General features: G+C 41.7%; 2 protein-coding genes and 1 long non-coding RNA gene across 3 annotated transcripts; 2 read left to right on the plus strand and 1 right to left on the minus strand.

Annotated features, from left to right (window-relative positions):
* The first annotated feature begins 6377 nt into the window (after nucleotides 1-6377).
* Nucleotides 6378-11737, plus strand: nkx2.3 (NK2 homeobox 3). Its single transcript, XM_018677911.2, has 2 exons — nucleotides 6378-7934; nucleotides 9065-11737. The coding sequence occupies exons 1-2, from the start codon at nucleotides 7544-7546 to the stop codon at nucleotides 9709-9711; spliced, it is 1038 nt and encodes a 345-aa protein (XP_018533427.1). The 5' UTR covers nucleotides 6378-7543; the 3' UTR covers nucleotides 9712-11737.
* Nucleotides 7767-26892, minus strand: LOC108884205 (uncharacterized). The gene is made up of 4 exons (XR_001961002.2): nucleotides 26821-26892; nucleotides 18087-18142; nucleotides 13676-13870; nucleotides 7767-7903 (listed from the first exon to the last, which is right to left on the minus strand). It is a non-coding gene; the product is annotated as an uncharacterized LOC108884205 (long non-coding RNA).
* Nucleotides 13435-17021, plus strand: nkx3.3 (NK3 homeobox 3). Its single transcript, XM_018677924.2, has 2 exons — nucleotides 13435-13914; nucleotides 14625-17021. The coding sequence occupies exons 1-2, from the start codon at nucleotides 13632-13634 to the stop codon at nucleotides 15152-15154; spliced, it is 813 nt and encodes a 270-aa protein (XP_018533440.1). The 5' UTR covers nucleotides 13435-13631; the 3' UTR covers nucleotides 15155-17021.
* Nucleotides 26893-27016: the final 124 nt, after the last annotated feature.

Genomic DNA, 27016 nt, shown 5'->3' on the forward strand with positions numbered 1-27016 from the left:
ACAGTTGCTAAGGAGAGCTCAGGAGGAGAACGATTTTTTTTCTCAGCAGTTGGTAGAGACTGGCAGAGAAAAAAAAGAGAGTAATTATTGGATTTACAGTCATCAAGTGAACAAAAAATACAACTTCAAATGAATGCTAATGTTGCTCCATGTCTGCTGGATGTGTAAATGGGGAACTCTTAATGCTGTTATAAGGTACTAATATACCAGTGATGCATCTACATCTTAAGGAATACATGAATGGTTAATAAATCATTAAAATGTTTAAATAATGCTTTAGTGCTTAGGAATACACTGTGTAAATCCATTAGCCTCATAATTCTGCAGTTAATTAAATGTAACCTATATAATGCTTTATCAGCAATTATTAATTAAAGCATCAGTTACGCCTCATAATCCCCTTCAACAGAATACCTAACAAAGACTGTACAATTGATCATAATGCTAGTTATCATAGAACACTAAGTTACTATTTTCCCTCCTGTGTTGTCCCAGATGTTACTCACTTTCCCCATACCTGGTACCACCCCCACTCATCTCCTCGTTTCACTTTGACAGTAGATGTTTTCATTCTTTCCGACCAGGTGAGGGTGTCTCGTGTGTTAGCTATCACTGTCAGCCCTGCAATTATGGGATTTGAACTCCCAGAACAAGGCTTGGGGGCCCAGAGCAGGGTTTGGTGTGTACGTAGTAGGGAGGCCCCGGGGCCACGGTGTGGACTGTGATGTGAAGTGTGAGTCAGAGCGGGGAGTGACAGGAGTAGCCTCTAGCAAGACAGTGCCCACAGGAGGAGTGTGTCACATCTAGATGAATGCGTTAGTCAGCCAAACATTCACAGGCACCTTCTCTGCATTTCCTTGACATTGATATGTGGAACATTTATTTTGGCATCTGGCAGTGTAATGCAAATATGACAAAAAAAAAAAAAAGAGTTGTGCCAACAAGGTTTCTTTTATCACAGTGTTTTCATTTTGCATGCAGGTTATCACTGCTGCTGTGGGACGCTGACACTGAAACACACAAAGGCACACATTCAGGCACAAGACAGTCACATTCCAGCTGTGGTATCACTGAAACACAAACAGGAGCGTGTGCACACACACTGCAGCACATTCCAAGGGGGACAATGCAGCGTTACTCACATGTTGCAATGGCCTCGGCGTCTCTGGGTCAGAGCGCTATGGTGAGTGACCACCTTTTGAGCTTCCCGCCTGTTTGTTTTCCAAAGACAGTGTCATCAATTCTCTAACAAGGGACTAGACACAGCAACAACAAAGAGCACAGGACCTCCCTGTTGCTCCTTATGTAGACCAATGACTGATGGAGCATGCATACAATAACAGACATCAGTGCTCTATGTGTTTGACTACATTCCGACCAGCGTATTTCTGTGTATGTCTGAGCAAGTTTGTATATGTGTACATACCTTTGTGTGCTCCATTTGATATCATGACATGAAATCTGCTTTGTTTTTTGTTGTTGTTGTTTTTCTTTTCTTCTTTTGTGCGTTCGAACATGTACCCGTTGCTCCCAATGTACATCTGACAAAGGATCAATAATATAAGCATTCTACAGACCTGAACCTAAAAGTATTAGTACCTGCATGAGTAAAGATAATCATCTGAGTGACAGAGGTTACTTGGATTAGTGTATTCAAAGTAAATGAAAATTTTAGTTTCCAGATAATATGTACAATTACTGGAAAATGCAAATTCTCAGACACACCATCAGAAATACACCCTCACCTATTCATATTCTAGAAGTGCAAATACATGAATGTCATAGTTACAGTTCTTTGTTTTCTTGCCATGAGTCGAATGAGATGATCAATACAACTCTCATACCTGGCAGAAAAAACATGGAGCTATATTACACTGCCAGCAGCCAGTTAGCTTAGCATAGCACAAAGACTGGAAACAGCTAGCCTAGCTCTGTCCAAAGGTAACAAAATCCACTTACCAGCACATACAAAGCTCAGTAATTGACACTTTATATTCTGTTTGTTTAATTCATACAAAAGCCAGTGTGTTGAAACAAGAAGTTACTGTGTTAATTAGTGAGCTCTAGAAGTGCTGCTGGGTGGATTTTGTTACCTTGGGTCAGAGCCAGACTATCGGTTTCCTCGTCTTCAGTGTTTGTGTCAAGCTCTCCAGCTACTGGCTGTACGGATAACTTTATATTTCTCGTACAAGACATAAGAGAATTCATTTTCTCAATAATTCCTTTAAATAATTTATTTATATGATGTGCTTTAAATTAAGACAACAAAGTAAAACAGAAATAAAAAATAACTGCTTTGTTTTACCAACTACTCATTATACCAGAAACTGTATAATGTTTGTGTTTATAAATGGGAACTGTTCACATATTTGATTTAGGACTTGCCTTTAATCATCCTTTTTAGCAAGGATGATAATATCTATAAAGGTCTGATTGTCACTCACTGCCTTTCACTGATATGGCCTTTACCCAATAAGGCTGGGTGGGACCCATAACACAAGGTCCACAGTGTACTATTCAAATTGATTGATGTTGTCTTTTGGCCAACTCAGGCTCTCCAGACCTCAGCTTTATACAAATATGCATGCTAAGAAACAAAGACAGGAAGTGGAAGACTCATGTCTGAATTTTTACCCCGACTGCCCATTTTTTCTGTCCACATTAAAGCAAACTGCCACAAAAATGGTGGGTGACAAGAAGCCTAACGATGTCTTTCATGATCTCCAGCGATGTAATATTTTACTAATTCACATGTGGAGATCTTCTGATTTCATTCTTCCATTCACAGGAGAGGTCAGAGCTCAGGGTCAGCTACAGAACAGGGACTTAATATCTATATGAGAGCGGATGCCTGTAAGCACTGGGGCTTGGACTGAAGTCATCCAGTTGAAGGACAGTCTCGCTTTTTACACTGACATTTAGTCTGAGTACAGCATTACCAACAGCCATTGTTATCAACACAACAACTACAGGACACTGAAACTGCATTGCATGGTACTTTATACAGTAATTATTTACAAAAATTGAACTTTTTTCACGAGGAGTGGGAGTTTTGCCAAAACAAACTGTCACATTGATAAAGATACCACCATGGTTGCTGGAGAGACAGTAGCATTTTCCCTCAAGGATGTTTACCTCTTGAAGCCAGGATGCATGTATGCATGCTTTTATTTTACAGCAACATTGTCTTTCCCAAGAGAGCCATTACTGCCTGAGCAAGTTAGAGAAAGTCCCCACAGCAGCAAGCTGAACTTGATTCAACCTTTTGATATTTTTTATATTTTTTCACCAGCTCTGGCCAAGTAGGACAGAACATACAAGCAGCACGAAGAAACATTCAAGGCCCACGCATCCTATTCAATGAAAGCCTGCCTCCCTGCAGTGTCTTTATCTACGTGGCTTGTGTGGCTGAACAGAGGATAAGAATATTTAGGTTGCATGTTTCCTCCCAAACTACATTCCCAACACCGTAGATCACAGACATTACAGCTCCTTACATCCCCCTGTTAGCGCTCATATATACAAACACACACCTGCTGGGGCAAGGCCGTCCGGGAGAGAATTACAGCAGGCTAATTTATGAGACCCAAGGGAGGCTAAAGGGCAAGGGACCCAGACTGGCCTGACCTCACTTCCTCCTTTCATGGTCTCCAAGTTAGACCCGTGATACACAGAACAGGGCTTTGGTTTTCAAACACATCATCCTCTCACGGTCTTTCAAACAAATTACCTAATTAGGGTATCTTTTTCCTAACCTGGTTAACACAATGAGCCCTGCGGGACTGTTGCAACATGCAAGTTAGCTATCACCTTAGGCCCACCATTGTGGAACACTTGGCACTTTTGGAGCCGAGGGTAAGTGGGTGAGAACAGGGGTTTCGGTAAAAAATCTGGCCCCAGGCTCGCCTCTGGCCTCCTCATTTCCTCCAGTGAGAAGGCGCTGTCATCCGTCACTCGGGCTCAGGCAGGGGCACAATAGCAGAGTCTGGGTCCTGGCTACTGACACCATCACATGGGCTGCTGATAAGACTCACCTTCCGGGACCCAGAAGAACTGAGCCATTACTGACACACAACAGTTTGGTCCTTTGCCATTCTCACTGATGACCATGGAATAAAAGGAAAAAGTACGTTATGAGCTATATGAGGAGAGCACACTCTGCATGCAATTGTGCTTTCTTCTACATTTTAAAGGTCCTCTAATCTTTATGGCCTCATCACTTCCATATTGCAGCAGGTCTCCTAATGCAAGATGCATGGGAAAAGCAATCACACCCCATTAAATGACCCTCCCTTGGACTCATACAACAAGGAAAACGGATTGTGCAGACACACTTGAGCTAATCTATTTTCCTAATGTAATAATCTATTGTTGTTATTAGCTTAGCGTGAGCGCCGTAAGACAAATGGATAATTATACTTCAGTTCCTCATCACACATCCAGGCTGTTATGGTAACACCTGTAAACAACCAGCTCCTTTGTAGAACGATGTTAAGTGCTACTCTACAAAGCTCTGTCATGTCATAATAACACACACACACACACACACACACACACACACACACACACACACACACACACACACACACACACACAAGGCCTGTACAATGCACCCACAGACACAGGAGGTGTTGATGCTTTCTTTACACAGAGTTTACTGGTGCGGTAAAAAAAAAAAAAAAAGAAATCCATCAGAAACCAATTGCCCCTCAGCTTTGGGGGAGCAGAGACCACAGGGGAAAGATAATTGCAGTCATTACCAAGTCATCAAACTCCCATTCTGTGTTCAGGGATCTGCTGTCTTTAGAGAACATTCAACCCTATAGCCCATATCTCCCAAGAGTGACTGGTTTTCTGGGCCTGCACCCACTGATATGACTATACACCTGCCACTCAGCAAAGAAGACACTGCTTCAACAGGTTAGTCTGCCAGAGATATGGAGAGAAGGAGTGGGACAAGAAGAAACATGTTCAGTGCTGCCTGGCAAGCCACCAACTTTAAAGAACTCAGACGAAAGTGAACTGAGAGGAATGATTGAAAGATTTTTTATCTAGTTGATTACTTTTCACATTCTCTTTGTTTTGTGTCCAATGGGCTACATTATATCCAGAGCTCTGTAGCCCATCCGTGCTGACCTGTGTTGTGGGGCCTGACCTTACCCAAGCTTATCACGATGATTCTGAAATGAAGATGATGTATTGTAGTCGCGCTCAGCACCTCCAGGAGCTCCTTGACACTAACTGGGAGTCTGGGTTTTGTTACAGGCAGGAAACAGACTCTTCCGCTCCGTAAACACGCTTCTCTGCTTGGCCACTCTCGGGTTGCCGGTGGCACGCGAAGACGACCGCTGATGACGGTCAGTGGAGGCCTCGCGAGACTATACGCCCGAAAAGCTAATTGAGCCATTAGCTTGGTTACCTGCGTCTCTGACCCGTGACGCTTTGAATTGGCGAGAGGGTGATTTTCAGACCTAGGTAGCCTCTTAAAACCGAGCCAGTGTGAGACAACATCGCGTTTACAGTAGAAACTACAGGTTTCTAATTTTCATCTAACAATTTTCCCCTGAACACGTCACATATCAAATGAGTAAAGTCATTACACTGATAACTGTGTTTAGTCTGTTCTCTTGTTGAATCATTGCACTCAGTAAACGTAGCTAGGTAAATATTTGGGAAACAAATTGACCAGATTTACTGCTTTTTGGGGCAGTTTTATGAGTCAGTTGATTCTACTAAGGTCCGCATAATTTCCCCCTAACTGCAAAATCACCTTCGACAGTGTGATAACTACCAGCGGTTGTCCTCATAAGACAAAGACTGTAATACAGGCTGGCTCAGCAGTGTCTGCAGGGCACAAACTCAACCAACTATTTGGAATTGTTTCAGCCTCGCGTTGAAAAATGTCTGTTTTCTCCGCAGACCTAATTCCTCTTCATGCTTTCCCCCCACTCCACTTAAATGGACCATTTCAAAGACCCAGAGCTCCAGAGGAGGGGTGTGGGGTAGGGTCGGGTGGAGGGGGACGCTGCCCTAATCTAAACAGCGCCTTGTTGATGGTGAGCGGATGAGATTATGTCGGCATGCCCTCCTTTTCTTTCCACACGGTTTAGGAGCAATGGGCCTTCAGACCCTGGCGCCTGCACTTGGCCACAGATAGGCGACTCGGGAGAGAGAAGGTGTCCCGTTTCAGCTCGTTTGCCCTTTGGCGCTCAGGTAAAAAAACTACAAATACATTCACATATGGTAATTTTTTGTTTCTTATTTATTTAATAGCACAAAAAAACCATTGGGAATCTGCAGAAATGAATCTGTGACTAATGTTTCTGGAGTCACAGCCAAACGCAAAGAACATTTTCTGATAAACTAAAATAACCTTTCAACGCAGCATACATACTATTATTATTATTAATATTATCATTATCATCATTATTATTACCAGCTTATTCCAGCATTCCAGCTTTCCTTTACTTGTATTAATTGCCTCACAGAAACTGATAATTTAAATTAAGCAAACTTTATTTATCAGCCTATTTTTCCCTGGGGGATTTTTTTCAGAAATACTGACCAAATGTCAAGGGAAAGCATCATCGTGGCCAAATTTTGGTGGAAAAAAATCCTACAACTTTCTCAAATTAAGTAGACATAAATAAATGACAAAGCACTAAATTTATATTCTTCATGCGTCCTCGGGCTGCCAATTTTATCTCATTTCCCACAGTCGCGGCATATTATCTTATCCATGGATTGCCGAGACAGGAAACGAAGATATGCTTAATCTTAAAACCACCGTGGTGATGATAGGAAGAGCTGTGATGGTCTTGGGACCACTCAGCAGAGACAAGAAGAGAATTAATGCCATTCGAGTTACCGGATAAGCAACCAATTATAGCTGTTGCACCAAATAAAAGATTTTTGCTAAACAAACTTTTTCATTATACCAAATTAAAAGGCTTTTGAGCCGCTTCTTCGGTGTTGCTGTTTTCTGCTTGGAAAACAAAAAGCATGTAATAAAAACTTCCTTACCTTTAACACCTTTAACAATCTGAGGGGAGTCGATGGTGCTAATATCATTTCATTAAATTAGGCCTATATGTCTTCCTAACACACACGCAGAGGGAGAGGGGTAGGGAGTGAGGGAGAGAGAGAGAGAGAGAGAGAGAGAGAGAGAGAGAGAGAGAGAGAGAGAGGCTCTCTCAATCCCTCCCCCGCTTCAGGACGTCACTGAGAGGGAGAGGGCAGCATCTTGGCTGACCCAGCTCCTTCTCTAGATAACTTAATTCAGCCAACCAAACAGGATCGACCTCTTCTTCTGTCTCAGCCCTCCAGCCACAGACTCACAGCCAAAAGAGAGGGATGTCACAGCTGAAAGAAAGCCAGTCCTCCTCGGTCTGCATGAAAAACAAGCAGTGCGCGACCATTCTTCACGTTTACGCACGGGGTATTTACTTCTTCTACGCGCCCTCGGGAGATAAATCGTTCCAATTTTGGATCTATTGACTATTTATCTGTCACCTCTCTCTCTCTCTCTCTGTTGGTGGTAATAATGCTTCCCAGTCCGATCATAACCTCTTCCACCACGCCTTTTTCTGTGAAGGACATTCTGAAGTTAGAGTTGCAGCAGCAGTCTCAGCAGCACCAGCTCCAGTTCATCTCCTGCTTCGGTCTCTCTGGTGCGCTGTCGCAGCCAGGAACTTTCCCAAACAAGCCCCTCCGTTCTCATTCACCGCCCTCCTGCATGTTGGCCGGGAGGGACAGTCCAAGTCCCATCAGCTCCGGCCTCTCGGAGAGCGAGGAGAGGATGTCGTACCTCAACGCCATGACGATACCGGAGCGGCTGGCGGGGTCCGGTCTGTCGGTCGAGATGTTCGGAAACCCGGCGCAGAACCACTCCGCAGCCCTCCAGCTGGAGACCGAGCAGGAAGACCAGGACAGCAGTGAGTACAGAGGCTGATTATAAACACGCTCATCCTAAAGTTAGTACGGATAATGATGAGGGTGTAGTTTATATTGGTTATTGCATAAATAGGAGCACGAACAGAGTAAACGAGAATCACAATTTCATTAAAATGTATAAATATTTTCCTATCTTGCAAAAATAATCACAGCTAATTTTCCAAACTAAATAAATATAAAAAATGGTTGATTCAGGCAAAAATGTCTGCAAAGCGATCACAGAGGGAGCAGGTCCTCAGTGCTGCGCTGGAGTGATTTTTGTCAATAATATAAACATTAGAACTAAACATCCAGACGTTCAATTACTTATTTTATACTGTAACAACACTAGCCTGTTATTTAGAACAAGAGAAACAGCTATATATAGCAAGTGCCACACCTTGCACAATGGACGCCAACAAAATTTGTTCCATGCTGCCAGCAATTTAATTTCTGAACATAAAGCCTGCAGGCTTTTAATAAGTGTTTACATTTGCACAGATTTATGTATTTTTAACAATCCGTATAAATCACTGAACAGAAATGTACAAAAGCAGCAGACCTTTAATTACAGAGTCACAATTTCTCAGATTTAGCCAAGTGAATATGCATTTAATCGCAACAGAAACCTTAATATGAAATATGTTTACGTTCATCTTTGATTTTCCAGATGTGAACATTCATGGTTGGGTTAAGTTCACGGATGAATTGTCAAATCATCCTAATTTACTCTTTCAGTGTAACTACCTGATGTGTTTCCTAATAAATACTTGGAAAATGTTGGTAAGACAGCTTCCAACCTAGTGCACTTTCATTTTACATTTTACTAAATTATAATATGTCTATAATGAATATTAAATATTATGAACATAATGGTCAATATTGTGGGAAAATACTGCAAATTGTAGTAGATACTCAATGTATATATTTTAATTTTTTTATTTTTGCCATAGAAAAACAATTTTGCTTAAGTGTTTTAAAGAATAAGTTTTTAAGTTTTAAATAAATGTATTCATCTGGATATGAGTGTAATAAAAATAGGAAATCATATTGGATAAATATTTAAACACTGAATAATTAACAGGTCTTGTTTAAGCTGTGATGTATAGTAAATTTTTTTCTCTTTATGCAGACAGCTGCGGTGTGCTCCGGGGAGAGTGTGAGGATCCAGATGCGGAGAAACCCGCCACTAAACAGCAAAGGACCAGGAGGAAACCCCGTGTCCTCTTCTCCCAGGCTCAGGTGTTCGAGCTGGAGCGGCGCTTTAAGCAGCAGCGTTACCTCTCCGCCCCGGAGAGAGAACACCTGGCCAGCTCCCTGAAACTCACCTCCACCCAGGTCAAGATCTGGTTCCAGAACAGGAGGTACAAGTGTAAGAGGCAGCGGCAGGACAAGAGTCTGGAGATGGCAGGTCATCACCATCACCACCACCATCACCCACCGCCGCCGCCAAGGAGGGTGGCTGTGCCGGTGCTGGTCCGGGACGGGAGGCCTTGTCTGACTGGATCTCAGAACTATAACACCTCTTACACTGTCGGAGCTCCAAACCCGTACAGCTACAACGGTTATCCACCTTACAGCTACAACAACTCGGTCTACACTAACACTTATTCCTGTACTTATTCTAGTTTACCTGCTCTGCCGCCCAGCAACACCACTGCTAACGCTTTCATGAACATGAATTTGGGAAACCTTGGTGCACAGACGCAGAGCCAGGCCCCTCAAGGACCAGTGGTCACACCCTGCCAAGGAACTCTGCAGGGAATCCGGGCATGGTAACGCGGTCTTTATTAACAATCACAACTGGGAGAGACTTGTCTGGGATGGCTGAATGGACTAAAGCACGTAAATCCAATCAACTGATGCAAGGAGAGCACAACGAATAACTCCGTAGCACGTTATAGAAAGCACAGGCCAGTGGCTGTAACTCAAGGCAGGCCTATGAGGAAACCCTAATCCGTTGACTGAAATACAGATATGCAGAATGCGCATTTTCTCTGAGCCACAGTGTATAGAGGACTTTTAAACCTGCTGTTGAATATTTGATTGTAGGATTGAATTCTGACGATGAGCAAAGACTGTGCGTAATGTGGCCTGTTGTGGTTCAACATGGATGCAAGCGACGAAAAAAGGGAAAGCATTTGGACATCTTCATACAAATATACATGTTTTATGCATACATTAAAGTCTATAGTGAATTAAGTATTGGCCTGACTAGGCCCACTCCAGTTTTTAAAATGAATTGCAAATAACAACATGGACCACAACTGCTAAGTAATGCAAAAAAGTATTACGCTTTTTTTTCTTTTTGACAGTGCGATATATGTTCGGCCAGTAGCCTTTGTTTTTTTCTAAAACAGCTTTTCTTTTTTTGAAAAATTATAAATAATTATGAAATTAAATGATACAAGTGACTGTATTGTACTGTGCTTTCTGAGCGTGTGTGTGTGTCTATTCTCCTTTGTTGGCTTATTAAAATACATAGAACTAAAGAACCTTAAAAAAAATACAGTACATACACATTCATGTAAAACTGTACATTTCTATGCCCAATCAGACGTTTCTGATCTCGTCGTATCACAAGTCAACATTCATAAGAATGTGGATGGGAAACTCAAATAAATTAATGTTGCGTTTGGTTTATTCCTCAAGCATGTAGTTTCTCATCGTCTCAAATCGTTTGTCAAGCTAAGAAAGTTTCCTCTTTTTTTCTTGTGAGAAAGCTTGTAGTAGACTTTGGTCTGAGACAAGAACCAGAAACATAGAGAATTTAGAGGCGAGCTAATGTCCGGTCAGGATTCACAGATGGACATTAACCAGACAGCCAGCATCCTCGGGACTCACAGAGTGAATAAACTAAAGAGTTTTGGATGATAAATATAGTTGGAAAATGTTCTCTGTGTTGATGCATGACGCTGAAATACATAATTACCGTTTTAAAAAATAATAAATAAAATATGACAGTATATGTCACTACACTCCAAATAATAATACTTATTATAATCCTTATTTAATCAGGTAATCTCTGACCCTGCCAATAATTTTAGAATTATATGATAATTATATACTAATTGTCTACATTTTCACTCATTTAATCGAGGGCACACACACACACACACACACACGCTGATTGGAGATGGACTTAAACAAACACCTTCACCTCCCAGACATGGTCGAATACGCAGACACTATTAATGGAGATGAATGGCAACGTAAACCCAGTGTTTGTCTCCTCTGATAGCCTCACTGGCCACTTCCCCTGCTGGCTACTGCACTGCCGGTATGGGACATACCTGGTGTCAGCTCTAAGTGCTGCAGAGTCACAAGTGTAAATAGAGCTGGCGACAGGACGGCGATGCCTGAGGACGCGGCCTGGCCACGGCTGCTCTGACAGGCGCTGCAGCGATCGCTATCTATCGCGCTTCCAAAGATAGCAGCTCGGCTCATCGCTGCGCTATAGGCGTGGAGTTTCCCAAAACAAAGTCTCCAATGGCAACCACTCAAGGAGCTCACAAAAGAACCAGACCCCAAATATAGAGAAGGAAAAAGTGCGTGGAGAAGCTGGAGTAAGGAATCTCCCATTAGGTGGCCTTAGAAGTAAGGACCTGGCTGACAACACGGCATCAGATGTGTGAGGATTTTGTTCAGGACTGGAACCAAGTTATCTATATATCTTATAATTTTATCGTGTATGTTTTGACAACATAATTCGGGGTAAATGGATAAAACAAAGTGAATATAATATAATTCCAATCGGGCTTCTGGTAAAAGATGAATTGGAGTGTTTCAGGATAGAGGGTATGCATGTAGAACAGACTGAAGAAACAAACTTGTGGTTTTGCTCTGTATAAATAAAATTGACTTGACTTGACTTGACTGTGGAAGCCAGCTGATGAAGCAAGATTTAAACATAACTTTTCTTTCGTGCGTAACAGAAGAGTTCTTCTTTTCTCACACGAGCCTGGCCATAGGATACATTTTAAGAAATGAACGACTACAGAGATTTAGTGAATGCACGTGCAAAGGCCACATTCTGTGTGTGTGTGTGTGCAGAGGAATGCAAACACAAAGCAAAGAAAGGGAGGCTGAAAATATGAGTGTATTGAGACTCAGATTATGAAGCAGTCATATTGTATATGTAGAAGTTAAGGCTGTTTCATTTAGAAATCACGAGCAGCATTTATCATAGGAAGGACACACATATATATATATATTTGGAGATAAATTCCCAGATGGTTTTGGTGAGTGAAAACGTTACTTTTTTTGTCATTATGTAGATGAAATAAAAACATGTTAGTGTGTTAGAGCTTCCTCGCTTCCCGCACAGATGTATTTTAACACCCTGGAGCTGTTTTGCGCTCTGTGGCAAACAGAGAGATTTCTCTGTTTAGTCAGAGGAAGAAAACAAAGCAACACGGAGGAGGCAGATCACTACATCTGTCATCACATCTCCTCATTGAAGGATAGGCCTGCTGGTTGTGTAATGCGCGTGCTGAGGTGTGTGTGTGTGTGTGTGTGTGTGTGTGTGTGTGTGTGTGTGTGTGAGGGGAGGAGGAGGGGGGAGAGGAGGGGTATACATGCCACCTTTCCTTTTTACGTACCTTTTAATTTTTTAAACCGTGCATCATGACCACACGGCGGCGCTATTCACCTGTCTGAGCAACAAAGTTGGAAGTCCCCCTTCACAATAAAATACTCTATGGTTTAGTGAAATTTCTGTCATGGGTTTTGTTAAGGAACGTTATGGTTTAATGGGATCGTGACCTCCAAAATCTCAGGGTAAAAACGTAATAATTTCTCCATAAACCCGAATAATCGCCAAAAATTCACAAATATAGAGACTGACATGTTAAATTCTTTTGAGACCCAGTGGCAGATTGAAGCATATAGCTTTTTTAAATTTTAAATTGGGATGACCCTTTAAAACTATTGTAGAATTAAGTAGAAGCTAAAATTTAAATAAAAATAATAATAGTCAGACCACAAATGTGAAGGTGGGTTGCAGCATTGTGGAAGGAAGGTTCATTTTACGCACGCTTAGCGAACTTTACGCATCTGATTTTCTTACTAAAATGTATTTACAGTAAATACCTGGTGGACACACAGTGGCTGAAACAGTTCCATTTTATAGGAATACTTGACAACATCGACACTGAGTCTCTGATTCGTGTCTAATATTCAAGGTAATATTGATTAAACTTTGCTCAACAGGGTAATTACTCTCTTCGTCTCCACATACACAGACTCTGACAAATGCTGCTATACAGAGCCATTAGCCCGTTTTTTAAAATAATTGCTTGCGTTCCTAACATAAGATAAGAAAAATCACATTACCAAGGTGAAATATCTCCTCTGCAAAATCATTGTACCTCGTCCTCAGAGCGCAGAGCACAGACACCAGAGTGCAGCTGGGCGGTGCGAGGGAGGGACTAGGCACAGAAAACAGCCTATCACATGTTAACTGGAGCTGCTGCTGCTACTACTACTGCTGAGAATATTGTAATAGACTTGACAGCTTCTGATGTAGGCTGTTCATTAGCAGCCCGAGGTTTGTTCACCACAATTAAATTAGAACAATTAAAGAGAGCGGTGAAAAGATCGAATCAGTGAGGACGTTTGCCCTGGAGTGGCTAACCTCTTGATGCCTCCACATAAATCGCATGCGAGCGTGAGGAACTATCCGAGCTCCTGTTTTAATCATGACATTAAGTTTTTCGTCCTTCTCCATCAAAGACATACTCACCGGACGTGATGACCGGGGGAAGCCCGGTAACAGGAGTACAGAGGAGCTCTGCGCACCGAAGCGCAACGTCTGCACCGCGCAGGATGGCACCGGAGTTCCCGGTCTGTCTCATCAAGACTCGTTGGAGAGCTGCATCCAGTCGGAGAGACTTCCTGCTGATCTCAGGCTGTCTTTTGGAAGCCGACGATCTGATACCTACAGCGATGAGGCCACAGGAGAGGAAACAGAGCGCAGAGAAGGTGAGTTTTATTCTATTCGGCAGTATAGGGCTGTAGAGATTCTGTGGTTTTACACTTCAACAAAGGTGACAATAAGGTGACGGTTTTCCACATTTAGATTATATTCACACATAAACTGGCATCTTGAAATAAGATAAATAAAGACAAATGATTTAAGAAAAAAAAAAAGAATTAAATTTTGCTTTGGAAACAGGAAAAATTCGTCTCACCTCTGGCAATTTTGTCTCATCTCTTTGTGCTAAAATATAGTTTTAATTCACAGGAGACAAATTATATGACGAAAAATTTACAGCATCTAAAGGGATTAAATTAATGTATATTTCCAAATAGAATAAATCTTTAAAGATCTTAAGAGGATATTTGGATCAGAGAGAGAAGACTGAGAGCCAGTCATACCATATGTATATTATATATATGTATATTGTGTCGTTTGAGAAAGACAGTCAGGATATGGAAAAACAAAACCATAAAAGCGAAAGTTAACGTCGTTGAACCTGAAGGCTCTGGTTGTGAAAACATTCGTCTGAGGTCACCTAAGGCTGACTTTTTTCGTTATATCCCCTGACTTTCTGACGGTGTGAAAGGGACAGAGGAGGAAGATTTCACACTGGCCAACATCAGCACCATGTTGAAGTGAGCTCTCATCAGCAGATGACCTAGGCTGAGAGGAAATTCACTTATTCTCGTCATACATTTATTTTCTTTCTTAGACTCTGCAGACCTGCAAACACATTGTATGGAGCCTGATAAACAGCGGGAAAAGGAGGCGGAGGCAGAGGAGGAGGGATGTCATCACAGCGGGGAGACGGTCAGCTGTTCATCCGACGAGCAACAGCCCAGGCCCGGTACCAAGAAGCGCTCCAGGGCGGCCTTCTCTCACGCTCAGGTCTACGAGTTGGAGCGCCGCTTCAACGCGCAGCGGTATCTCTCCGGTCCCGAGAGGGCCGATCTGGCGGTGGCTCTGAAACTCACCGAGACCCAGGTTAAAATCTGGTTCCAGAACCGGAGATATAAAACCAAACGGCGTCAGATAGCGGCCGAGCTGGGGGCGTGCAGCTCACCAAAGACCGTGGCAGTCAAAGTGCTGGTGAGGGACAATCAAAAGCAGTACCATCATACGAATGGAGTACACATCCCGCTGACTGTGCCACTGTACCAGGCCTACCAGTGCTATCCCTACCTGCACTGCTACTGCCAGCCCTGGAGCATGAGCAGCATGTCGTGTAGAGGGATGCTCTGAGTCTCTCTCTCTCTCTCTCTCTCTCTCTCTCTCTCTCTCTCTCTCTCTCTCTCTCTCTCTCTCTCTCAACTTTGGAGAATGAATGACCTCAAAAAGTGTCAAATACAAGATGTAGCTGTTAGCTCTCTGTTCTGTCGGTGGATGGTGCACCACAAGAGACGTTTTTGCACGAAGAATTCTTTCTTGACACATTTCTATAGTCAAAGCTTTCAAGCTGATTGAGATTGTACACTTCGCTTTTAAAAAAACAAACAAACAAAAAAAAAAAAAAAAAAAGAAAAGAAAAACTGATTTTTTAAATTATGGTTATTGTTTGTTACTTTGGCATTTTTGTTCCCCTTTAGAGTAAGACATGATCGATACTAGGCCTGCATGGTTCAAAAAATACAGAAATATCTCACCACGACTATTAAAATGTAGAGATATTATTATTATGGACATTAGTGTGAAGTCCACTGTCAGTTGATTATTCCTGTGTGAAGAAACCTTTAACATTTGAGACAGAGATTTGAGAGTCGTCATTATTCTGTGATGATTTACAACAAAAAATAATTAGATTCAATAATAATAATAATTCTTTTCTTTCTTTTTTTTTACTCATCTGCTACGTAGTTGTCTCATAATCGTACCTTCTTAATGTAATACTTGGTCTGTGGGGAGTTTTGTTAAGGGGAGGGTAGTCTGACAGAACTGGGGGAGCTGGGTTTTTTTTTTTTTTCATCACCTCAGATATATATTTTAGCAGTCCCTTGTGGGATTAATAAAAAGAAAAAGCTGTTACAATTTTAAATGTAAGATTTAATTCACTTCCCATATTGATTTTTGTACAGTGCCTAAACATCATAATACGTAGGGAAAAAAGGGGGGAAAACTGTATGAATGTGGCATTCAATGGATAACCTAAAGAATATCCTGCACTTAACGAAAATGTGTGCTTTGTATTCATTAGCACATTTAAATTAAATTGGCCAGTTAATACAATATACTTGAAATAACCACAATGAGTCTTAGAGGATGAAGCTGTATGTTATTAATTATGTACAAATTATTTCAGTATAAATATTTTGAATCAGGTCACTGAAACAGCTCCCGCCTCAAGAGCCCATACGACGATCTATATGTTGCTTTTTCCTTTCCTGTCAGTGACGGTCCATAATTCGTGATCACGCAGAGTAGAGAGGAATCCTGAGCTTACACAAACAAAGTGAGAAAAGGTAGCTTTTCTCGACAGCTGAACAACATGACCGAAACTCTGACATTTAAGCAGGTATTTATTTATTTATTGGACATTTTTATTGATCATGACACTCTACTTAACAGCCTGGAGGAACACATTTGTCACTTGAGGTACATGGACCTTTAGTAGCCTTTTGGAGAGTATACGGTGTCTGGGTTTGTTTTCTATTCTACACAATTTTAAAGCAACAGATTAAGAAGCAGTTGGTCTGGGCAGTGTGAAAATATAACTTACTGCATGCTCTTAAAAAAGTGCATGTGTGTGGAAAGGGGACATGTGATACCCATGCCTTGCAGACAACGGCAAACTGATTTGAAGTTTTGGTATTACACAAAACTTCTTAAAAGTTCCACTGACACAACCAAATTATATTTAGAAGATGGATATTTACTGTTGTTGTTAAAAATGTGTGTTTTGTACGTGTGTTAGGAGTCCTGCATAGGCCTCCTCTCTACTGTGCTCTGCATGAGTCATAGAGGGTCAATAGACCGTGGAGATGTTGCACCATCCAGCCGGGCTGCACAAGACAGCACACATTAATCATGCCTTCGTGAAGAGACTACACCCTCATCCTAAAGTTATATACACAATAGCCACACTTGTTAGGAGAATAAAAACATGATTCTTAAACGAGGTTTCGAGTGCTTTGGCAGCGTTCTTAACTGATTGTACTTATACCAGCCAGTGGGCATTACCTGCCAGAACTGTGAGGCATAAATGGAGCCTGGAGAACACACAGTCTGCCTTTACCCATATACAGGTAAACAGATAGAAGAAGTTTTGTATGTAGTCAGGAATCTAAAAAATCCACACTGTACTTGTGCAACATGCTCCCTCTGACACTACAATGTCATTATGTACAAAATGTTTGCAAGTATTTGCCTACAGTAAGGTAGGCATGTCTGTATAAGCCTAGCAAATATTATTATTCTAATATTACAACATTAAAGAGGCCGTGACATCAAAGAAATGTGATCTAAAATAGGTACTTCAACTTCCCGTTTCCCACAACAAGCTGCTTTGGCCGACACAATCACCCTGCACCATACCCTGGCACCAACCCAAACCTCATTTATCTCTTATATCAAAATACCACTTCAAGCCATCCTAAGTGGTTGGCATTGTTCACAACAGGTTTCTGGGCGAGAGAAATAACACTACTACTCTAGACTGTCTGACTGTAAGTCAGCAGGGTGCAATTAAGCCTAATTATTTTTTTATTTATACAGGGTGTATGTGTGATTCAAAACTTAAACGGTTAAGACTCTGCAACATAAAAGGTCAGGGTATCACATTGTGGCTCCGAAGTATGCCACTTTCTATGAGCTCTGATTATTCTCATTGTGCCGGTGAATACTTGCTCTTGTCATTGCTGTCTACCGTGACTAGATAAGAATTTTTCTTTTCCTGCGCCCAGTCTGTGATGTCACATTGATGTAAATTTCCATAGAGAACAAAGAAAGACACTGAAAAGGAAAGGTGACTGTAACACAGCCCACAATGATCTTGATGGCTACAGACCTCATCTCATAAGTGAGGCTTAAATTAGACTGTTTTTTTGGAACTTGGCCTTCATCCGACAGCAGGAGCTCCCCTTGTCTTCACTTAAAGGATAATTCTGCTTTATTACAAATCAGGTCTGATTTTTGTGTGTTTTGGCTTTATTCTTATCAGTTTTGATATAGTTATACTCACCAAGTTAGTTGATGAAATCTGGGATGACAGCAACAACAAGACTGCAACAGGAAAGTCTAATGGGGCAAGAAACACAAGCAAATAATTGCAGATGTCAGAAAACACACTGCTTAAAAACCACTACAGTACAGTACATTACATTACAGTACAGTACAGTACAGTACAGTACAGTAAGTATGTGTGGTCAAAGTTGAACAGTTGACAGTTTACAGTTCACAGACAGGCTCTGTAATGAATTTACCATCTGCTTTGTATGATTGTTTGACTAATGGCTTCAGCAACTGTGACAGGTTTTAAGTGTGTTAAATTATGTGATTTTTATTATTTCAGACAGAAATTATGATCCCAAAACTCTGCAAATAAGATGTAAGTTGTAATGAACCTGTCAGTCCACCACTGTGGTTCAGACTGAAATAGCTAAACAACTATTTGATTCATTGCCATGAAATTTTGTTTTGACATTCATGCTCCCCAGAGAATGAATCATACTTCTGGCATAGTACTGACTTAGGTCATTCTCTTTCCTCTAGTGCCTCTACGAGCTGTCATTTTTAGTTTTTGGGAAATGTCTAAACAACCACTGAATAAATTGAAATATAATCTGGTGAAGAAAATTATATCCCACTCAAACTAAACTTTAAAGACTCCGATGTGCTCTTATCTTCATTTAGCATCATCATCATGTCAAAATTGTATTTTGTCAAGATCTTTGGTTTATAACCAAATACTTGCAAACTAAATTCTGATCAGTCTCAGCTGTACTTTGAGTTGTGTGGTAATTAGCAGTGTTAAAACATGCTATACAACTATGGTGAACATGGTAAAAACTACCAGCTTAGCATAAGCATGTTAGCATGCCATTGGAGCAGCTAACGTGGCTCTAGACCTTTGGTCTGTGCCCGAAATCACAACTTCTATTTGAGCATCCATTATAAAGGAAATTGTGAGTGAGTGACCCAGGAAGTGATTTCAGACATGGCTTTAGCCTCATTCCTTTAAGTTCAGCAACTGTGGAACTGGGTTGGCCCGCCTTGTTCCTTTTACCGATAAGACAATCTCAGCACTAAGACACACTGCTGACACAAAGGGCAACATACCAAAATGTGAAAACTACATTCTCTGTCCATTGCTTAATTATCACTAAATCACTTTCAAGTCGCAGTGTCGATTCTTTAACTGCCTCTCTGGCGGGGAATGTGCTCCAGCCAGTAGGCATAGGCATTACTGTATGCATAAATATGTGATGCTCAAGTATGTAAACATTTTGAGTTGTGCTTTATTTATGTGCTTCCACATGAATAGGCTCATAAAGCAGAAAGAGTGAGAATGAAAGGAGGCAGACAGTAGTGCAGGAGAACATGTTTGTCTGCCTCTTTGAACAATCATCAGAACGACTTAACAAAGCATTAAATGGCATATTTAAATGGGACTTATTAACGCCAGTGGAAACAGGTAGTTTCCCTTTGTATTTTATGTTGCTGCAGATTTCTCTGATGGGAGGAATGCGTTGAGGGTGGGGCTGGGCCACGGTGAGCAACACAGGAATGACAGTCCTCACCTAATCCATGTTTGGCTGCACTTTTAAGATACAGATCTATTGACAGGGAATTCTCACAGGGCTCCAGAGCAGCAATTACACATGCATTTCCGATGCACCTATTGTAACAGGAATCATTTTCTCAAGGGCCTTGTTGATTTAAACAATATCATATTCACTTAACGGCTGCTGGCACTGAGACCTCTGGGTAATGTGAATGGATTTAGAGCTCACACGAAAGCGAGACTGGGAGAGGCTTCCCTCTCAAAATGATGCCGATCCTGCCAATTGTTGTTTGTTCTTTAAGAAAACAACCAAAACTATTGCTGAAAGAAGTGGTGAGAGTTTAGCTGCTGTTAATGCGTTGGCCCTCAGCAGACACAGGGCAGGACTCAGGAAGGAGAAAGGTCATGGTTAATGCCTCTGTTTAAAGACAGATCTGCTTCCCTTTGACCTGGTCCGTCTCTCTCTCTCTCTCTCTCTCTCTCTCTCTCTCTCTCTCTCTCTCTCTCTCTTTCTCTCTCTCTCTCTCTCTCTCTCACACACACACACACACATATTGCAAATAATCCCACCCAGAGGACTCTTCAGGCTCGTTCCAGAAACTATTAGCAGATAGCATCAGTGCATGCAGGAATGTAAACATTTACAGTAAAGCTATAAGACATCAACTCTCCCCGGGGAAGACACATCCATCACATGGTAACCGCATCAGCACTAACAAGCTACACCCCCACCCCCCCACCCAAAAAGGAATTAGACGATCACACCTTTGCGCACAATTTGACATGTTTCGTATAATCAGTCTGCATTGTGCTGTTGGTTAAGTTCACTGTTGTGTGATCATACTACTGCTGTTGATTTCATAGAATGTTCTGCTGCCAAGGTCAAGTCAAATATGAAAACTGCTTTACAAATCAAACATCTCTTGACAAATCGAGGCTCTGCAGAAAAGGGAGCACCCAGCAGTTACTGCAGCCCAGCAGTCATAGTATCCTGCATATACGTAAAGAAATGCGGTGATCCCAGGTCTGTGTTTGCCAGAGCAGGAGCAGGGGTCATGACGAGGATTAGAGAGGATAGAGAGATGAGCCCACCCAGAGCTTAGAAAGACTGGGCTCACTTTTAAGGAAGTAGCACAGGTCGAGTGTGTGTGCCCATTAGGAGCAGACACAGGATGTTCAGGCTGAGAGTTGGAGCACATTTGGAGGCAGATTAAGAAATAGGCAAAGCTCACGAGGGCATGGAAAGTAATACAAAAAGACACCACACTACCACTCAGCCCCTTGCCAAACGTCTCATAATCTTTTTTGCAGTTTTGAAACTATTCCTGTAACATATATAATGAATACTAAATTAACTTTGTGAAAAAATATGCATGGAAAAAAGATGCGTCTGTTAATTATTGAGGGTGAGTGCTCGCTGGGGTCCCCTGTCCTCTGTCCATAGATGGACAGGAAGTCTTCCAAACTGCTACATTTCCTTCCCCTGACTCCTCTCCGCTCTCATGTCTCCCACACACATGCTCAGACAGACACACACTCCTCCAGAGCCAGCTGGAGGAATCCAAATGTTTTAATTAGCGGTGATAAGCAGAGACAAGGAGAGCATTGAGCAGGCTCCTATCAGCAAGTTGATAAAGAAACTACTCAGGCCCCACTTAGGGCCTCTAAAACTTCCCTCCTCCTTCTCCTCTTCTTCCTAGTCTATATCTCCACTGAAGGACACGCTCACCACTGCTGCATGAAACAAAAAGTGTCCAGTGTATCTTCAAGTTCTATGGGGCCAGGTGTCATCTTTTAGTTATCACCACCACCCCAATTGAAGCTGCACCTTCTGCCGTCCACTTCCCTACTTGCAGTTTAGGTTAACCCTCACTTGGAGCTGACTTGTTCTCTCTCATACATCTCTATCCTTTGCTTCGCATCCTATACTCCTTTGTGCACCATAATCTTTCTTTTAGGCACTTTTTTAGACCACATCATTAACTGAACAGCAATAGAAAAATGTTTCACATGGGGCTGCAGGGTTAGGAAGGAGGAAAAAAATATGTCCTGACCTTGAACCAATGCTGTATCTCTGGAGGTCCAGACAGACAGACAGACACACACTCACACACACACACACACACACACACACACAAAACTCAAATCCACCTGATACACACTGAAGGATACAGTGTAATTGGACAGATCCTCCCTGAAGCTGTTTGCCAGAGAAATACATTTTTGGATGCACTGATAACAAATGTACACTCCTCACCTGGGTTGTCACAATAACTTTGCAAATCAAAAATGAAATGGATTAAATTTTTTTTGTTTTCAAAATAAAGTATCAACATTAATAATGTGAATGGCTTCAGTATAAATCACTGTTGATAATACCTGTCATTGAAGTTATTTCAGACAAGTGTGTAATCAAAACTATTAAGTTGGCATGAATGCTTTCGGTGAACAAATGAATGGCTCACGGTTTTTGCCAGACCAGTTTGTGCTGACTAGAGCTCCGAGGCATAGCAGTTAAGCTTATTTGACAGGAAGGGAAGACAGCTTTCTTTTCAAGATCAAGTTCAAAGGGCAGGAGGCCTGCTTCTTCCTCAGTGGCCCTGACTGCACCTGCGTCGCCTCAGCACACATACACACAAACACAAATGCATGTGCAAGGAATCTTGTCCACACTGCTTCCACACCACTGACAGACAACTTTAGTTTTGGTCTCAGGCAGTGTGCGTTGTGCACTGAGAGTGTGTGTGTGTGTCTTAAGTTGCAGCTTTCTGAAGTGTTTGTAAGAAGATTTTATGACCTCGTTTACCTTTAAAAGGTATTTGTCACAACATTTGAGATGAGGTGGAGGTGGAGTGAGGGGGGGTCAATCATCCGTAACAATGCTGCAGTTCATCAGATACTGCCAAGGCTTTATTCCTGAAGGCCCAAGGGATGATAAATGTGTGCATCTGTCTGTGTGTGTGCAGACAAATGTGTATTGCTTTTAGCTTTGATCATGAAACTAGTGTGGCAGTGTAAGTTTTCAACTGCGGATCCCTCCTTAGGCAACAAACAAAAATATTCCTTCATCATACATGCAGAAAACTCTTTTTAAGCTCCCACTGATGACTATTTCTGCTCATATGAAGACACCAGTTTCTCTGCCATAGGAGCATTATTCTCTGTCCTTTTCTTTCTCCCTATTCTGGCCCATTAGCAATGGCATTTTACTGTAAACACGTGGATTTATTGAGAAGCTCTCTATTCAGTGCAAGTCTTGCATGAAATTTTTTATAGCGTGAGAAGTGAGGAGGATCCTGTTTCAAACTCACAGACACACCATAGCCACACACAACATCTCCCTGTTGTCCTGAGTCCTATGCAGGTTTAACATCATGTATAAATGTTCATGGTCAAAACAGCTGTTTTCTCCTCTGCTACAGCTTTCTCCAACAAAGGAACTGCTGTGTGACTGAGTAAGTGTATGTATTTGTGTGCTTGTTAATGAGCATCTTGTATCCTTGGCGGTGGTGGGAAGAATTTCTCCTCCCCAACTTGTTCTCTTAAGTGATGACAGGAGCTCTATCTCCCCCACATCCTAATTCTCCACAGCACAGCACCATGGGAGCCTTTCAAGCCACAACTGGCACAGTAGGTTGATCCTTCTGTTATATTGGTTGATTGGCCCTGAGCTGGAATTTAACATTGTGCTATGCTTTATAATTCAGTCTGACGCTGCCTTTTTCATGTCTTCTTTGGAGTCATGCCAAAGTTAAGGATAAAATCTAGCCAGGGACCATTTTTTCCAATTGTCTCCTACTTTGAAAACAGACTTTTGTCAAACAAGTGCCTTTGGGCAGCGTGTGCATTTTAATCGTTAAATGAGCTCCTTTCTAGTTTCAAAATTCTGTTTTATTATTTTAAAAATTCCAGCCAATATGCATTTCCTTTAATACATTTGTTTTTAAGAAAATTATCACAGTAAGCACGGGCCCGCAGCCCATTTCTACCTCAAGATCCCCTTGTGGGTCAATTTGGCCTTGAATGAGGGGCTGGCATGAGGATAATATTTCAGCATCACTTTAACAAAAGAAAAAGCCACTTTTCTCAGAAATACAGTTGATATCAGATTGCATAAATCTAATTAGCACTTTGCTTGTGGTCAATAATGGAAACGAAACATGATGAAAATCAGAGATAACATCTCAATTCATGGTTATCTTGTCTGCAGGCTGTTGCACAGGATCAAGTTTTACAGAATGCCAGTAAAAAAACAAACTCTAAACAAATTACACCAGCAGTAAATGTGTATCACATGTTGCACTATTTGGTAAATGTATGCACCAAAAAGCTTGCTTGCTTGGTGTACCCTAACTAAAGCCTTTCTGCTTCAGTCTCTTGTCTTGGCTTCTCTCCTCTCCTCCTCTCAAACCTGCTCTATCTGCCCAGAGAGGGAGAGACTGCAGCAGCCAGAGGGATTACAACAACAGCTCCTTTATCCAGCAGCACCCCCAAGGAGCGTGAGATCACAACCTGTATGTGTCTGTGTGTATCCCAGTGAGTTAGACGAGGAGCCTGTAATCACACCTCATCCATTAGCTCCTGGCGAGGATGGAATAAAGTGGACATTATGGCATAATCCTGTATCACTCTGTAATTCATGCTGAGTGGTCCAGTCATGATTTGGCTTAATATATGGAGAGAGATCTGACAAGAGAAGCAACAAAAGGGCCATAAATATGTAGAGAGGGGAGAGGAGGCGAGCGACTGAGGGAGAGTTGTTGCAGAGGACCTGGGTCCTTCAGGCATTCACATTCCTAAGTACCCTTGGAGTGTGTGTTTGTTAGCGTGTATGTGTGTGAAATACACCCTTCCACAGGTGCTTGCTGTAAGGGGCTTTGACCGGAGGCTTGAGTTTCCAAAACATGGGCTTACACCAATACACAAGGGAGTGTACGCATGTGTGTTTCTTTCATCAACTTGTAAGGGTTTTTTTCCACCACAAAAGATGTATGCAGTGTGTGTGTGTGTGTGTGTGTGTGTGTGTGTGTGTTCGTGTGTTACTGTCCAAATAAAGTCAGACAAAATGGCCTTGAAATACTGCTAATTTTCATTTGAGAAGATAAAATGTTCCGGGTTTGGTTAGGGGGCAGCAGCCACTGATCCACACAGTCACACACATGCATAATATACACACACCCACTGGGCAAACACCTCAGAGTAATTATGTCTGACAGTAAAAAGTGTGCCACTGTAAGATCTGTAATTGTAAGAGTAAATAGTTTTCTTTAAAGGGTGGAATTGCTGTGATAAGATCATTACTCCTATTAAACAGGAAACATTTTAGACATGTAAAAACTTTTAAAATAACAGCTTGGCATTGTCTATTATTGGCATATTCTGCTTGACTGTCTGATTGTATTGTCCTGGTATCTGTGGATTTTAGTCTTGGACTGAGCATATTTCTGTACATATATATATTTGCTTTAATGATTTATCTCTGCTCTACAAAGCTTGGGAATAAAACAAAATACAGGAGACATTTTGACTTGTAAAAGCAGGAAATGCACAAGTGTTACTAATAACATTAATGATGGCTCAGTTCCAATGAAGTGTCCCAGCCAACTTGCACAATATGAGTGCGCTGGAAATGTCATGCTTAAATGGAAAGTAGCCATTATTAATGTTATTAATTGCATATGTGTGTTTCCTGCTATTGCATGTCAAAACATCTATGGGACTTAAAGAACTAAGGACAGCACCTGTAACAACTGCCAAGTAGAAACTGTACTGGTATCCACAGAAACTAAGTCAATACCTCTATCATCTGCCAAGGGGAGGCACAACTTTGTGGGTGAGAGAAAGGACACACACACACACACACACACACAAAATCGTACAAGAACAGAGCTAGAAAGAAAGGGGCTAATGACCAGACTAAATAGTTTACTCCTCTCAGACTGCTGAGATTTGGAGCAGACAGGCTCAGTCAAACTCTCCCATACAGACAGACAGACTTGGATGTCCTTCTGTGTTTTTAACCACAGTATCTCCACACGCACGCAATTTACACCCATAACTTTCCTTCTCACGTAATGTCTGTCAGTCAGTCTCATCGCGTCTCTAATCATCTCTAGAAACATCAAGACAGTGGGCAAGCTCTAGCTGGCTGCGCAGCAGTAGAGGAAAGAGAGGAGTGCACATGCGCGCGCGCGCGCGCGCACACACACACCTTTCTAACAGCATAAACTATGACAGGCCACACATACTGTATACACGCATGCAGAGATAATGGGAGATAGAGAGCGTCAGATATGGTTCATTAACACTCCCTGTTTGAACAGGTGTCTCACATGGGTGTGGGTGCAAGTGTGTGTGTGTCCGAGTCTGATTATGTCGTGTCTGGGGTGGCGGAGCTGTCACTCTTCACCACAACATGTATGATGTGTCCACCGGATTTAGGTGTTTGTATACAGTCTACTTCATATTTCTCAGAGAAAGAGCAAAGATGTGAATATGTAAAATGACGTAATGTTAAAAAAACTGTCAACTTGAAGGCAAACCTTTTCAAGATTTGAAAAAGAAAAGAAACAAACACAAAATCAGTTAAGTGACCCAACTGCTTCTGCCTGTTGTTAATACAGTTCACGGGTGTAACTGAAGGAGTCCTGGTATAAAACGTCACATTGTACACAGATCAAAATGGTAATAAGCAATTTGACGTTTTAGTCACGAGTAAGATAATAAGCTCCAATAGCTGATCCAACACCAACAAACAACAACCCGCACCACACACCGTTCTCCCACATCGTGAATTAAAGTACAGTGCAGTGGACTCAATATAGTGACTGGAGTGACTGATGATAGAGGATAATAACTCGTAACTGTCTTTCAATCATATTTTCCAAGTTTTTGAGCAGATATAATTTTGTTTTGGACTTTTACCTGCTTTAGTTCAATCTTTACTTAAAACATGCTAATTACCTTTCGGTCCCACACCAACTATCAATTTTACTTTCTATGGTTCTCAAAGTTTATCAAACATTATTTGCTGAATTCCAAAGTGGCACCCTCTTTGCTGTTTGTGTCCACAAGTTCAAATTGTGTTTTCAGTCTTGAGGGTCAAAGTTGGAATATGCACCTGTGTTCAAGACTAAACAACTGTACCTGCCTTGAACTAAAAATAAATACCTGAAAACACACACAAACTCACCATGTTGCTCTGGCAGTACAGACGTGGCTTAGGACACTGCCTCCGTTTCATCCATCCAGTTCTTTGGTTTCTATTCACCAAGGAAACAAAGACTTAAAATCTTTCACACACACCCAGATTAAAATAAGATTATGCAAGAATTTTCTATCAAGTCATCTTCACATGGCTAGCAAAGCATTCAAAAACATTTCAAGAA

Source organism: Lates calcarifer, linkage group LG16_LG22, assembly GCF_001640805.2.
Source record: "Lates calcarifer isolate ASB-BC8 linkage group LG16_LG22, TLL_Latcal_v3, whole genome shotgun sequence".
NCBI classification, from domain to species: domain Eukaryota; kingdom Metazoa; phylum Chordata; class Actinopteri; family Centropomidae; genus Lates; species Lates calcarifer.

Coding starts and splice junctions, on each gene's coding strand:
- nkx3.3 (XM_018677924.2), top strand. CDS start 13,632: ATGACATTAAGTTTTTCGTCCTTCTCCATCAAAGACATACTCACCGGA. Junction 13,915..14,624: donor GGAAACAGAGCGCAGAGAAG/GTGAGTTTTATT, acceptor TTTCTTTCTTAG/ACTCTGCAGACCTGCAAACA.
- nkx2.3 (XM_018677911.2), top strand. CDS start 7,544: ATGCTTCCCAGTCCGATCATAACCTCTTCCACCACGCCTTTTTCTGTG. Junction 7,935..9,064: donor GCAGGAAGACCAGGACAGCA/GTGAGTACAGAG, acceptor CTCTTTATGCAG/ACAGCTGCGGTGTGCTCCGG.